Source organism: Trematomus bernacchii, unplaced genomic scaffold (genome assembly GCF_902827165.1).
Source record: "Trematomus bernacchii unplaced genomic scaffold, fTreBer1.1, whole genome shotgun sequence".
Taxonomy (NCBI): domain Eukaryota; kingdom Metazoa; phylum Chordata; class Actinopteri; order Perciformes; family Nototheniidae; genus Trematomus; species Trematomus bernacchii.
In genome coordinates this window covers 292143-306376 of record NW_022987709.1, presented here as the reverse complement: position 1 = coordinate 306376, position 14234 = coordinate 292143, and the positions used below count along the sequence as shown (strand labels likewise).

General features: G+C 42.0%; 1 protein-coding gene across 3 annotated transcripts in view; it reads left to right on the top strand.

Moving 5' to 3' along the window:
• The window catches only part of hdlbpa (high density lipoprotein binding protein a), a 38968-nt gene that overhangs the window by 8397 nt on the left and 16337 nt on the right, over positions 1–14234 (top strand). For all 3 annotated transcript variants that reach the window (XM_034140872.1, XM_034140873.1, XM_034140871.1), the window contains exons 3-4: positions 1895–2009; positions 2096–2262. In XM_034140872.1, coding sequence (XP_033996763.1) covers positions 1934–2009; positions 2096–2262 — 243 coding nt within the window. In that variant the 5' untranslated portion in view covers positions 1895–1933. The remainder of the gene's footprint in view (positions 1–1894; positions 2010–2095; positions 2263–14234) is intronic.

The following is a 14234-nucleotide window of genomic DNA, read 5'->3' as shown; positions in this document are numbered from 1 at the left end:
GAGCTCTCGCGGGCCACATAAAATGACGTGGCGGGCCACATTTGGCCCGCGGGCCTTGAGTTTGACACGTCTGCCCTAAAGGGACATGAAAAAAAAAAAAGGAAAAAAAAGTCGGGATAACGGGTTAGTATCTCGTGCGCACGAGAAACTAACCCGTTATCCGGACTTTTTTTTTGTTGAGAAAGTTACCGTTGCACCAAGGAGGAAGTGGAGCGCACAGGAGACAACCGTCTCATTGCAGTTGTTATGTTTACGTGGGGAAATGACAGTGCATACATTATTTGAGATATATTTCATACTCCGACTTCATTTTAAGGACATTTCGGCCAGGGTTGTGTGGTCACTCCAGGAGACAGCGGGACGTGCAACTCAGGGAAGAGCAGCACCAGCGCTCAAAGAGCTTTTACGCACCGCCTACACTGTGTTTACCTTCATTCGAACAGCTAAAGAGTGACCGCAGGCTGTTATGTTTTAAACACACACACACACACACACACACCTCTACACCTCTACACCGACCGAACTGCCCGATTACTCCCCCTTTTATTAGTTTTATGAAGGAGATGTCCGGTCACCAAGGCGCATGATATGTGTGTGTGTGTGATCTGCTCAGCTCCGCTCTGTGCAGGGGCGGACTGGGACTAAAAATCAGCCCGGGAATCTCACCCAGCCCAGCCCACGTAAACTGTCAACGGGGGGGGGGGCCTCGCTACGGGGAAACAGTGGACCTAGTGGCCCGATCCGAGTGGCCCGACCGGCCCACTTCGGTACCAGCCCATCGGGATTCGTCCCGAACGTCCCGATGGCCAGTCCGCCACTGGTTCTGTGTGTGTGTGTTCTGAGTGTTTGTTTCCCTTTTAAAACAGCTGCGGGCAGCAGGTAGCCTACTCTGAGAGTCACGGACATTAATTCATAGATCAAAGAAGACTGGTTTACAGACTCTCCTGTTTTGCGAATCCGGTGCTTAAACAAATAGCTCTACACCCCTGGCCGAAATGTCCTTAAAATTAAGTTAGAAATATATCTCAAATAATGCAGTGAAATGGTTGTCTCCTGTGTGCTCCACTTCTACTTGGCGCACCGGTAACTTTCTAAAAAACAAACAAAGTCGGGATAACGGGTTAGTATCTCGTGCGCACGAGATACTAACCCGTTATCCCGACCTTTTCTCTCTTTTTTTTTTTCCTTTTTTTTCAGGTGCCTTTTAGGGGCTCCGTATTTTCCTCCTAAATATCAAATCAACAATTTCATTTGAATTGAAGTTGGAAAAACATTTTGTAATTCAGCACAAAATTAAATGTTAACAAACCTATTAAAGTGCAAAACGGTGTGTTAAAACTAGTAACAATAATTTCAAGTTGGAAAAAGTCAGTAGTGCCACTCCTAAAGAAATCCAAGTTTCTCTAAAGCCTGTAAAAAAATAAAAATAGTTATGCACTTTAAGTAAAGACCAACTTTAAAAAGACAGGACAAAAACAAATGCATTGTATATTTCACATGGAATAATAAAGGCTTAGTAATAAGTCTTTCAGTGTATATAATCACCCAAATATACAAACATTGTTTTTAAAATATCCGTTTGCTTAAAAGGGAGGCTGTGGCGCAGTGGTCTAGTGCGTTGGTGTTGGGATCAGGGGAGCACAGGTTCAAACCCCACTGCAGTCAGCATGTCGTTGTGTCCCTGAGACACTTCACCCCAAATTGCTCCTGTGGGGATTGCCCACAGTATTGAGTATGTAAGTCGCTTTGGATAAAAGCGTCTAACAAGTAACATGTAATGTAAAAACAGAAATCCACACACCATCACTCTTATTGATATGCTAATTGAGCATATAGGTTTTTGTTATAAAGCCTGCTGCTACACCTGTTTTATTAATATCACCTTTCCTTACAGTGGCACACTCGGACTCTCTGTAAACGTGGGATTTTGACCATGAGCTCAGTCGCTGTACTTACGCAGGAAAGCTTTAATGAGCACCGCAGTGGGCTTCTGCCAGAGCAGGGTGGTGGTGAGTACTTTGATTTTGTTATGATTCAGCTTCATCTGCAAAATGAGAAGCCATAATTTGACTCATCTGCTTTTGTCTTTGAACAGCTGCTGGGGCAGGACCCGGTGCTGTAGAGGAAGAGGATGCACTTCCTACCTACAAGGATGCTTTCCCACCTCTGCCTGAGAAGGCGGCCTCACCTGAGGGGACCCAGGAAACTGCCAACGCCTGGACATCTAAGATCCGTCCACTCAAGTCCTCTGTTATCACCCAGGTAGAACACTTTACGAGTCACTCACACATTGACTTTAAAGGTTGTCTGGTTTTTGTGTGTGTTATAATTATGGCGCATTTCCACTACACGGCCTCGCTCGGTATGGCTAGGCCTCGTTAGGACTGGCTCACTTTATGGCGCATTTCCATTGCAGTTTAGGAACTGGGGTAGTATCTATAGTAACGCAGTGTAGGCGGAGCCGTGACGTCATCTTCAATGAGAACCCCAGAAAAACAACACAGCCGTTAGCTGTTAGCACTCAGAGCTCACAGCTCCTCATATATGTTCAGAAACTAGACAAAAGTTAAACGAGTACAAACCTCAGACTGTCTGTGTCATGGCGAGTACAGTCGCTGGTTTATTTATGTCTGTATAGGCCGTTGTTGTGAGTGTGGACGGTCGGAGCATATATTGCGTTAGCTTAGCCAATCTCCATTTAGAAAACATGCATTTTAAAAGGTTTTTCGCCTGCCGTCTGTCTGCAGACTTGTCAAAGCATTAATTCATGGTTTTTACTAACCGGTATCAGTATGTTGTTACTTCGGCATCATTTTGAAACGTGTATTACAATTAAATCACGGTCAAATATGTTCATCTTGTTGTAGTTGTAGTCCCCTTGCCAGCGATTCTCTCTCTAGTTTAGCAAACTCAGCCCGACTCAGCCTGGTTGTTCCTGGCCCTAGAACCACAATTTTATGGGGCCAGAAAAACTGTGAATTAGGACCCGCTAGCCGGTACTAGGCCAAGTGGAAACGCAACCAAAGACGGGCCGCTGACGTCACAGCTCTCTTAAACGGGGCTCCGCGCTGTCGTGTGAATGCTGTGCAACAGCATTCCACTATTGTTATTCTAATCTTTATTCTTCAACTTATTTCAACCAATGTTTGCCGTTTAACTACTTCAGCATACTTTCAGCTACAGAAACCATTTTAACATTAGTGTGTATTGCGCCGCTCATTAAGTCTTGAGTGCTTTGATCTCAAAACAGAGTGGAGGAGAGCTTGAACATTTTTTTTTTTTTTAAACCTTCCATAAGTCCCAAACCCTACACTCCTGTGACATCATTTGTTGATGAAAATGTAGGAAAACATCTCTTGGGTTAAAAACATTTAATTATAGAACTTTTAAAAAATGTCTGAGGGCAAGGATGTGACAACAACTTTTCACATGAAACCCTCTCCTTTCACTGATCACATCTCCATGGAAACCTTTGATCTCTGGACACAGACACAGGTGTTATGATTAGGTGCTCAGACACGCTGACTGGAGTTTAACAGACTCTCAGCCTATTCTATACTATCTGATGGAAACCTCATACACACTTTAACATTTTCCACATATCTTCCAGATTATTGGGGACATATGGTTGTAGTTCAAAAACATGCAGTTAAAACATTTTGCTGCTTTTCCCAGCGTTTTTATTTTATTTTCTTACTACACATTCAAGCCCCCACTGTTCATGTACCCTTTAAAACAGCCAGCCACCCTGCCTAGTACCAGGTGTGACTGTGGCTCTGTGTTACTGCATTGGTCTCTCAATTATAAGGTTGCCGGTTCCATTCCAACAGTCATCATGTTAATATCTTTATACCTTACTACAATTTATCAGCTAGTTATTGTAGGATAACACATACTTAGTGGAGATGTATCAACTATACTTAAACTATTGCACATCTTTTAAACATTATTGCTAAAAGTCACTTGTTTTATACAGCTACAGTCAGCTATTCAAATATTCAGCTTTCTCTGCATTTTCAGCAAAGTTCATCAACAAATGTACGCAGCTTACAGCATTCGCACGCATTTTCAGCAGGAAATGCCTTTTCTAGTTTACTGATACTTATTCCACTTCCTCAGTTGGTACTACTTCTACATTAATTGGAATGCATTTCACACATTTTTTTTTAAGGACCTGCAACATGTTGAATTAGATATGTATTTTGTGGAAACAGGGTCAGTATGCTGCCTAAAATTATAAAGAATTATAAAAAATAAACGTCATACAGTTACAAAAAAAGGAACCTCTTTGCTTCACTTTGTAAAATGAGATCTTCCTCATCATAGCAGATGTGGTCAGTCAACGGTGAAGGCCACTTACACAATATTTTCTGAGATTTTCTCTGAAAGTTATAAAATATATCCCTGATTATTCAAGGATCACACTGTAAAGCGAGTGTATCCAAGTTTATTTTTCGAAAAATGTATACTCTATACCCTGTGAATAATAGCCGTAAAGTTGCATAATAATTATTGTTCTTAACCTACAACAGTCCTAATATGGCAAACTATGAGTAATATTGAGTCCCTGTTGGTGGAGAGGTTGCTTAAACTGTCTCTGTGATATATTTATCCCTCTTTGTGTAAAAAGGCTACATTTAATGCGCCACACAGGTGAAATCTGTTGGATTAAACCTCTGATGCTCCCTGCTATGCTTGGAATTATAAGGTCACCAAAATCAAGATTTGTCCAAGCGGAGAACTGTAACGGGCAGGGAGCACCTTGTGTACATGCCCTCACTCCAGCAGCAATAATTGAAACCACCTGTGTTGGTGTGCTACCAATGCTTTAATAGACTGGGAAATAATTGTTTAATTTGAGTACATTCAACTTGTATTTATTATAAAAGAAAACCCCAGGACAAGCATATACAGCATATACACTATTGTGACAGAATACATTTAAAATATTTAAGAGACCTTTTCACTGTATGGAGGACGGAACATGACTTGAGTATAAATAAATGTGTAAATAAATGTATGAAGAAATACAGGAATGAATAAATAAATACGTAAATAAATACAGGAATAAATAAATGACGAAATAAATAAATGTTGAAATAAATATGGAAATAAATACACCAATGTATAAATAAATAAAAGTCGAAAACAGAACACGCGTTATTATATATCTTTCATATATTTCTACATTTACGCGACATACATTTATTTATTTATGTGTCCGTATGCTAATGAGGTGGGCGGTCCTAACCTCAGTCTGAAGCAGGATTCGCCAATTGTTGGAGCCAGGCAGAAGCAAGAGATTCGTGGCAAGTCACATCTGTTCATTCTGTGTACAGTGTACACCCACGGCAACTCGCTAATAATGGCTTCTTTATAACCCATAAATAATCCTTACAACTGTGGATACACCATGGATGTATAAAGATAAGGGCTAAACAGTAAAGCTCCTGCATTCGAATCAGCGCGGTTAGCCAGGCGTTAGTATAGCCCTCTGCCAGAAATGATCACACACTCCTGTAACCAATCCTGCTTCAGACTGAGGTTAGGACCGCCCACCTCATTAGCATACGGACACATAAATAAATGTATGTTGAGTAAATGTAGAAATATATGAAAGATATATAATAACGTGTTCTGTTTTATTTATTTATACATTGGTGTATTTATTTCCATATTTATTTATGCATTTATTTATTCTTTTATTTGTGTATTTATTTCAACATTTATTTATTTCTGTATTTATTTCGTCATTTATTTATTCCTGTATGTATTTATTTACTTATTTATTTATTCCTGTATTTCTTCATACATTTATTTACACATTTATTTATTTATTTATTTATACTTAAGTATCCATATCACTGTAGACGTTTAAAGTAGTAGTAGCAGCAAAAACATAGGTACGACTAATAACACTAACATTGGATGGAAGTTTTTCAGTATGCTATGACAGTATGCAGAAGACGGGACCCTCAAAAAGAATGCAAAAGCAGTGTTGTTAATGTCATTAATCACTGCAGAGACATGTGTGCTCTAAAAGGCCTCTTGACTAAACACAGGGTGCGTACAGGTGCTGGAAATCCTTGAAAATGCTTGAAATTGTACGAGGTGTTTTCAAGGTTTGAAAAGTGCTTGAATTTTGGGAATGGTGCTTGAATTTGGGATAAAGTGCTTGAAATTGTAAATGCTTTACTTCGCTTTTTAGATTAAAAGAAAATAAAGAAGTCGGAGCGCGCTTAATTGCTTCGCTTTTACATAAACAGCTCCGCTCCGGCCTTCCCGCGCAATGTGCGTGACCGGCAAGTGTTTTTGTTACGTGTGTGACCTGGGCATTCTGATGAGAGTGATAGATGACAGTATGCCAGGAGGTTGCCGTTTCAACGAGCGTTGGCTAGCAGAAGACAAATACAAGCCATGGCTAAGACGAGGGTCAAGCGAAGCCCAAGAGTAGCCTCCTGCAAAGTGTGCAACAATAACGATGCGAGAGTCTGCGCTGACGAGCCACACACCACACGAAAGGTACGCCAGAGTAGAGCATTTTAGATTAGGCTATCGTTGCATGTAAAATACATGACACTTTTCTCTGTGCGCGGCAAAACAAGCTCGCCAAAATGGCTTCACTAGTCTGGCAGTATTTTAAGTGTCCGAAAATGACAATAAAATAGCGGTATGCAACGTGTGTGTGAAGCAGAAATCCTGCAGCTCCACCCGCTGTGACGGACCGGTGAGCGGAGCAGAACACACATTAAGAGTTAGACCTAACACACTTAGCTATTTTATCTACCTGTGGAACAAGCTAAACTAGTTATAAATATATTTATTCTTCACTGTCGGGTCGCTCATTACTGGATCAGTGAGCTGCAGGAGATACTGACGGGCTGTCAGGAGAGAGAGAGAGGGGGAGAGAGGAAAAGAGAGCGATATCGGTATCGGCCGATACTGATTCCGGCGATCGGCCCCAAAATTGGCGATCGGAGCATCCCTAATAATTGTATATGATACGTTTTATAATGATTGATCATGAAAGTGTTATCAAAGCTGGTAAAGTTGCAGCTAGTCTGAATGACTTTGTATACTACAGAGTAGCTTGTGAATTTACTCCAGGTGGAACTAAAGTCTGAGTTAACACTTGATTATATTTCACATCATTCATCCACATCTGTAAAGTAACTAAAGGTATTAAATACATGTAGTGGAGTCAAAGTACACCATTTACCTCTGACTTGTGTTTACTGCCAACCTAAAAGTACCTCAAAAATAGTGATCAATAATATATTGAAAAGTTATTTGGCTGATTGTTTTATATTGGCTCAGCCAGGTTATATGGGATGCCCAGTCTACGTACAGATGGGTCACTCATTTTGAAATATTAAACTTAGTTTTCTTTTCTAACATTTTAAATTTTTCATCCTCATGTAGAATGCTATTATGAAACACACATTTGGTTGTTTATAGCATAAAGAACATCTGATTTAATGTGAGGTAGGGAAATAATCATTTGAGTATAAGTATGTGTATATAAATATGTAATTTACAACAGCTGTAAGATGCTTGAAAATGCACCTTGAAAATGCTTGAAAAGTGCTTGAATTTGACTTTGGAAAAGGTGTAAGAACCCTGTAAACATTAGAGTAAAGGAATGTGTCTCATACAGTACAATAACATGTTACTGGTGCTGCTCCGTGATTCCAAGTCCGGGATAATTATTATATGTAGGAATAAGAATAACTATTCTACAAATAAATAGTTTACATGCCTTTACAGGCCTACTGCCCGGCCCTGACCAATTTGCTGCCCTAGGCAAGATTTTAGCTAAAGCCGAAATATTTCAAAAGTGCATCTGAAGAGAGAAGAGAAGTATATGTGACCATCAAGAGATGCATTATATTTGCTAGACCTAAAACATATTATAGAAATCGGGATATACAGAGTTGAAGAGGTTGGTTTTGAGGCGGGACCGGAACAGGGTGAGGGACTCAGACTCACGGAGGTCTTGGGGGAGGGAGTTCCAGAGCTTCGGGGCTGCCACAGAGAAGGCTCTGTCCCCTTCAGTCACCTTGGGTGACTGAAGGTGTCAGCAGAGGTGAGGAGGTAATTGAGGACTTTGATGAGTGCCGTTTCTGTGCTGTGGTGGGGACGAAAACCAGACTGAAGGGGTTCAAAAAGGTGATTTGTTTGGAGATGGCGGTGGAGTTGTTTGGAGATGATGCGTTCTATTGTTTTTGAGAGAAAGGGCAGGTTGGAGATGGGGCGGTAATTACTGAGGGAGGAGGGATCCAGACCGGGTTTCTTGAGGATGGGAGTGACAGCAGCAGTTTTGAGGGCAGAGGGAACAGTTACTTGGGACAGGGAGTAGTTGAAAAGGTTGACAAGGTAGGGGCAGAGGACGGGGAGGCAGGACTTCAGTAGAGGGTCAAGCGAGCAGGTTGTGGGTTTGGAGGAGCTGATCAGTTTGAGTATTTCAGGGGGGTTAACCAGAGTGAACTGGGAGAGGCGGCCGTGGGGAGGAGGGCTCGGGAGGTCCAGGGAGATGGAGGGAGAAATTGTGGCGGTGGTTGTTGGGGGAGATGTTTGTGTGTCAGATGCAGTGGATAGGGAGTGATTAATGGCTGTGATTTTGTCAGAGAAAAACTGGAGGAATGAACTGCATAAAGTGGAAGTGGAGGAAGGGAGGGTGTAAGCACGGGGTTTGAGGAGCTTGTTGACAGTGGAGAAGAGGGTCCTGGGGTTACGGGAGGGGTCGGTAAAGATGGTGGAGAGGTAAGCAGATTTTGCGGCAGCGAGGGCGTCTCTGTAGGCAGACCCGGCGGCAGACATACATCTCTGGGAGGGCATTTGATTTACCAGGGCGGGCCCACCCCGAAACTTACATTTCCCGGGAAATCTGAATTGTCAACGGGGGGGGGGGGGGGTGGGGGTTGTTAGACGCTCGAGAGTTGTCAACGGGGGGGGGTGAGGGAGGCGCTTGTGAATTGTTGTTACGGAAACAGAGTGGTTTTAGGTTGCCAGGCTGTTGACGGTCTTATTATACATCCATTGGTTGGTTTTGTGGCACATTTGTAACGCTGTGCCAACTTGGGCAAGCACGCAGGCAAACTTGAGCGCACACAGGGTGGAGAGGTTGAGCGCACACAGGGTGGAGAGGTTGAGCGATGGGGAGAGAGAGAGAGAGAGAGAGATATTGAGCGAGGCAGAGAGCGTGTGCAGCGGTCTGCTTGCGCACAGAGCAGGAGTTTGTGAGAGAGCCGGCTTGAGTCAATTTCTCTTCAAAATATAATTGATTGCCAGCCTCCCTTGTCCCTGGCTGGCTTGCTAGCTCGTTGGTAACGTGACTGATTTCTTCTAATGTGCCTGCATCTGGCGCCGAGTTGCCATATTCCTTTCGTGAACCACTTCCTGATATCCATTGTTGCAGATAAATATAAATGATAATAGCCAAACTAACCTAGCAAGAGTAAACTGACAGGCTGCTGTACCGCATCTCACTCAAAAACCCACACACAACTCAACCCAGCGAAAAAAACAAAAAAAAAACAAAACAGTCTCACGCGCAGCCTTTCATTCAGAATGCTTCACAAGTTCACATTCAGTCACAAATAATAAAATAAAATAAAAATGTGGCTTAGTCTTAAGGCTAGAATTCTGCACTAACTAGTCTAGTATTAATGCAATGAACAACAGCAGCTTAATATAACATGAATAAACAAAGTATTATATTTCCATCTTATTGGAGTAACACAATTCAAATATAAAATGTAAACAAAAACATGGATATAAAATTGCAAGGCACTGTTTTTTTTTTTTTAAAGGAGACCTATCGTGCTATATTTGAATAATATATTGTAGGGCCATACCTATATAAGGTATATTTATACGTTTTCTTTTTCAAAATACCAAACAGATCATGCATTTTAGCCATGCCTCATTTTGCTCTCCTCCACCCCTGTCTTTGCATGCGCTGCAGCTGACCACGCCCCCCTGCAAAGGAGGGGGCCGAGTTACGAGCGTCATGTTACCATGCTGTTACCATGCTGTTACCATGCCACGGCAACCTCTCATTCCTCTGATAGGTGGAGAGTTGGCCATATAGGCGGAGCTCCTCCGTCCTGACGTCAGAGAAATGTTCAAATCTGTATCAGATCCGTTGCAGCCCCGTTTTTAGAGATTTGGGTATGGAGGAAAAGAGAGAGTGTTGTGTTTCTGACACTTGGTGAGTTCCCTGGAACACCGGGGACACATATTCATGTATAAAAGACGTACAAAAGTGCATTTTGCATGATAGGTCCCCTTTAAATCAAGGGACGGTCAGCTCTTGAATGTGAGCTGCACTCTTACTTCTTACTCCCTCTCACTCTCCGGCTTCACAATTAAGTGGAGGTTTTTTTTTAAGGAAAATCAGCATCTCTACCCTGTCAGGTGAGAGCCGGTTCCTTTTCTCATCAAGGACGTTGGACACTGCACTAAAGAGTCTCTCACTGTCCACAGAGGTGCAGGGGGCACAGAGAAACCTGGTTGCAACAGCAGCCAGTGGGGGGAACCGTGAAGCATTATCTTTCCAGTAGTGTAGAAGATTGCTTTTCCTAGGGCTGGTTTGCTCTGAGAGATAGGTCTGTACCTGGACATCAGCTGATGTACTCACGGACCGGGCCTCTAGCTGATTCTCTTCCAAGATCTCGTCCAAGACGCTGCCCAGGCTGCTGCTTGCTTCTTGGCGTGGTGTAAATTAAACTGGGAGTCGATCGACTGTGCAGTGAAGCTAAGGAGTGACATTGGACACACAGAAGAACTCCATATGTCTGTGGTAAATCCGAAAGCAGGCACGTCTGTTAACAGGGCTTGCAGGTGGCCACGAAGCTTGTTGTGAAGGGCAGGCAGAGCTTTCTCTGTAAAGTAGTGACGAGAAGGCAACTCATAACGTGGCTCCAAGTGCTCCATGAGACGGCGAAACCCCACGTTCTCCACCACAGATAACGGCTGGTCATCCAACGCGATGAATTCAGCTATCTTGGCTGTTATTTTTTTGGCCTTTTCACTGTTCTGGGGCAGTTTCTCTTTCCTTTTAAAAGTCTCTGAAAGTGTCGGTTGTTTCAGTGCCGTTAACTGAGTGGCCGCTGTGTACTCGTAGTGTTGTTGGTGTTTGTTTCTCAGGTGGCGTATTAGATTGGTCGTGTTGAACGTAGCTCTGTTCTTTCCACCACGCGGAACCTCCGCCTTGCAAACATTGCATCTGGCTGTTACACTGCCTTCGCTTTCAATTTTATAATACTTCCAAACTCCTGACATTTTCTCTGTCCCGACTCCCGAGTCACCAGCTGAACGTAGCCTCTCGTTAGCTTACTGCTACTATTAGACACTGCGCCCACTCTGTTGCCAGATTTGAGAGAAATAAGCAACCAGGTCTATGAAAACAAGCCCAAAAGAAGCAACACATACATCATGTTGTGTAATTTTAAACCAAAACTAAGGCCTCAGGATGACTTTAAGACGTGAACATGGTCATTTTTGTTTTGTAACATTAAATAAAACAATACAAATATTTTATAAAAAAAATAATAATAATCCCCGATCTTTTTCTCCCGATTCCGATCTTTTGAAAATCACGTGATCGGATCGGGACATCTCTACTTATAGCGTATGGACCATTTCCACAACTGTTGACAATTTCCCAAGGTTCCAATATCTTGGGAGCGTTGGTTCCAATCAATATGTCAACATTGGCATTTATGCTGCGGATATGAACTTTTGACAAATGATTCCACCTCTTCACATCTGCGGCTGTAGCAATGTTTGCTTTGGTTACTGGCATTTGCTTCTGTGTGAGGACTTCTGGAAGAGGATCAAAGTTATTTTCCTCAAGACCAGATACCTCCATCCCAAATAAGGAGTAAGCTGGAACGACCTTTTTCTGTCCCATAGTCTTCAAAAGAAAATGTGTTATTTTTCCTGTGATGTTTAATCTGTGCATGAGATCTTCTGAGCAGAATGTGGCTGTGCTTCCAGGATCTAAAAATGCATAAGTCTGTATAATCTCACTTCCATTTGTGGACTTGACCTGCACTGGAATGATTGAAAGAATGCAGCCATCATTTTCCGGCCCCTGTTCGTCCACATGTCTGAGGGGGAGTTTGTGATTTAGCAGTTTGTCCCAATCCACATTAGATGTATTTATGTGGAGGGCAGTAGGATGTTGCTTTTTACAAACCTCACAGATAAAGTGTTGTTTACAGTCCCAGCTTATGTGTCCAAAACACAAGCATCCAAAGCAAATTCCTTTCTCCTTTAGACATTTTATTTTGTCTCTGTGCTTCCTTCTGCTAAACTGCTTATATTTGTCCAAAAGGTGACTGTTGTGATCACAACAATGACACACCAAGCTCTCCTGTGGTTTTGAGTTATTTGTCGTTTTAACTCCGACTTCACTCATTGGGAATACTGTAGTGGCAAAACTACTTCCTTTCATTCTGTTCTTTGATTGTGGTTGAAACATGTTGGAAGATTTTATAGCAACTGATTTATCAGAAAGGACTCATACATGTCTCTCAATTAATTTGACCAAGTCAATGAAATGAGCTCTGTTGTTTCAGGCTTCCATGATGTTATGAGCTTTGTTTCTCCATTGTTCCCTTAGTTTGTATGGCAACTTGAAGACAACCATTTTCATATTGGAGGGCAAATCCAACTCCTGCATGTACTGAAGTTCTTCCATCACATTAGCACAGTGGTTCCCAAAGTGGGGGGCGCAGAGGCATGACAGGGGGGGGCGCGAGAGACCAGGAGTAAAAATGGTTATTAAAAAAAGAATTAAAAAATAAATAATCATAATTTGAAAAATTATTGATTCGAAAATAATATGATACAATACTATTACGTCTGGGTCTCTGTTTCATTAAAGCTCGGCTCTGTGTGTGGAACCGGAGATTGTTGTTGTTAGCTTCTGGTGCTAGCGAGCTACGCTAACGGATATAAGGAGTTTTTTCAACAACAAAGTGGAGGAGAGTCCTCTCCTGTCAGACTGAGAGGCTCAGTGAGCTAAAGGACTCTCTCAGTGTTATCTCAGTGGGTCTCAAACGTTTTGGTCACCATTAATGTAAACAATTATTTCCGAGGCACACGTTTATATGATCATTATAGTTATAAAAAAATAAGAGAATAAATGAAAAACAGATATGAAATACTATGACAGTAAAAAAAGAATAAAGTTTAAAAGGGTGATTAGTAAAATATCCATAAAGAAAAAGTAAATCTGTTTACAGTTCTGTTTCATATGGGTGTTGAGAGAGGTATCCATAGATCTCTTCATTTTGCTCTCAAAGTGCACCAGATTGATGCTTTTAACTTCAATATTTAAAAATAAATCTTCCTGGGGGAGCTTGCCCCCGGACCCCCCTATGTGAGGTCCGCACACCACCAATAGAAATAGCACTTTACACCTATATGCCGTGAGCTGATTATCGAGCCTTCATTGTAACAGTCGCGGGTACATTGTCTATATGCGTGGGGGGTGATGCAGTAGAAAATTCCACTGTAGCGACCGGTACATTAATGGGAAACCCTAAATGTTTGAGCACCCTCTATGAAATGTCAAGCTACCCCACAGCATCCCCAAAATAAATCTAACGCTTTAATGTCTTCTGCCTTTGTTATTGTTGGCCAAGCTAAAGCCTTTCCTATGTAAGCAGCAGCGATCTTGAACTCATTCCCAAAATGTTCTTGCAAAAGACCCTTTGCCACAATAGAGAGGCGAAGTCCCTCCCCTTCCGGTTGAGCTCATGGGACCTTATTTCGGAAAAGTTATGCATTGAAGTCAATGAAGAGAGAAAGATTATCTTTCGATCCCGTTTTAATTGTGCCATGAATTACACATATGATGTTTGCCAATTTAAAAGATAATTTTACAAATCAAAAAAATAAAAATGTGTCGTAAAACTGTGAAGTAACATATTTTTTGTGTGAAACCGCTCAATGAACTACATCTCCCGTCTCGCACCACACACCAAGACGGCCGTCACGTTGGCACATTTCACTTCTTTCTTTCAGAATCAGGCGAAAAGTATTAAAAGAGGTGAAAATCACTCCAAGTCTGGGCATGTTGAGAGCTGTACATACACACAAGGGGAGTTAGTCGGTTCCGTAAGAGCCAGCATGCGGGACCGGGATTCTGGGATTTGTAGTCTTTCTAGTTGCGTATTTTTCATAGTCTTATATTTCAACAGTTTTACGACAAACTGTGA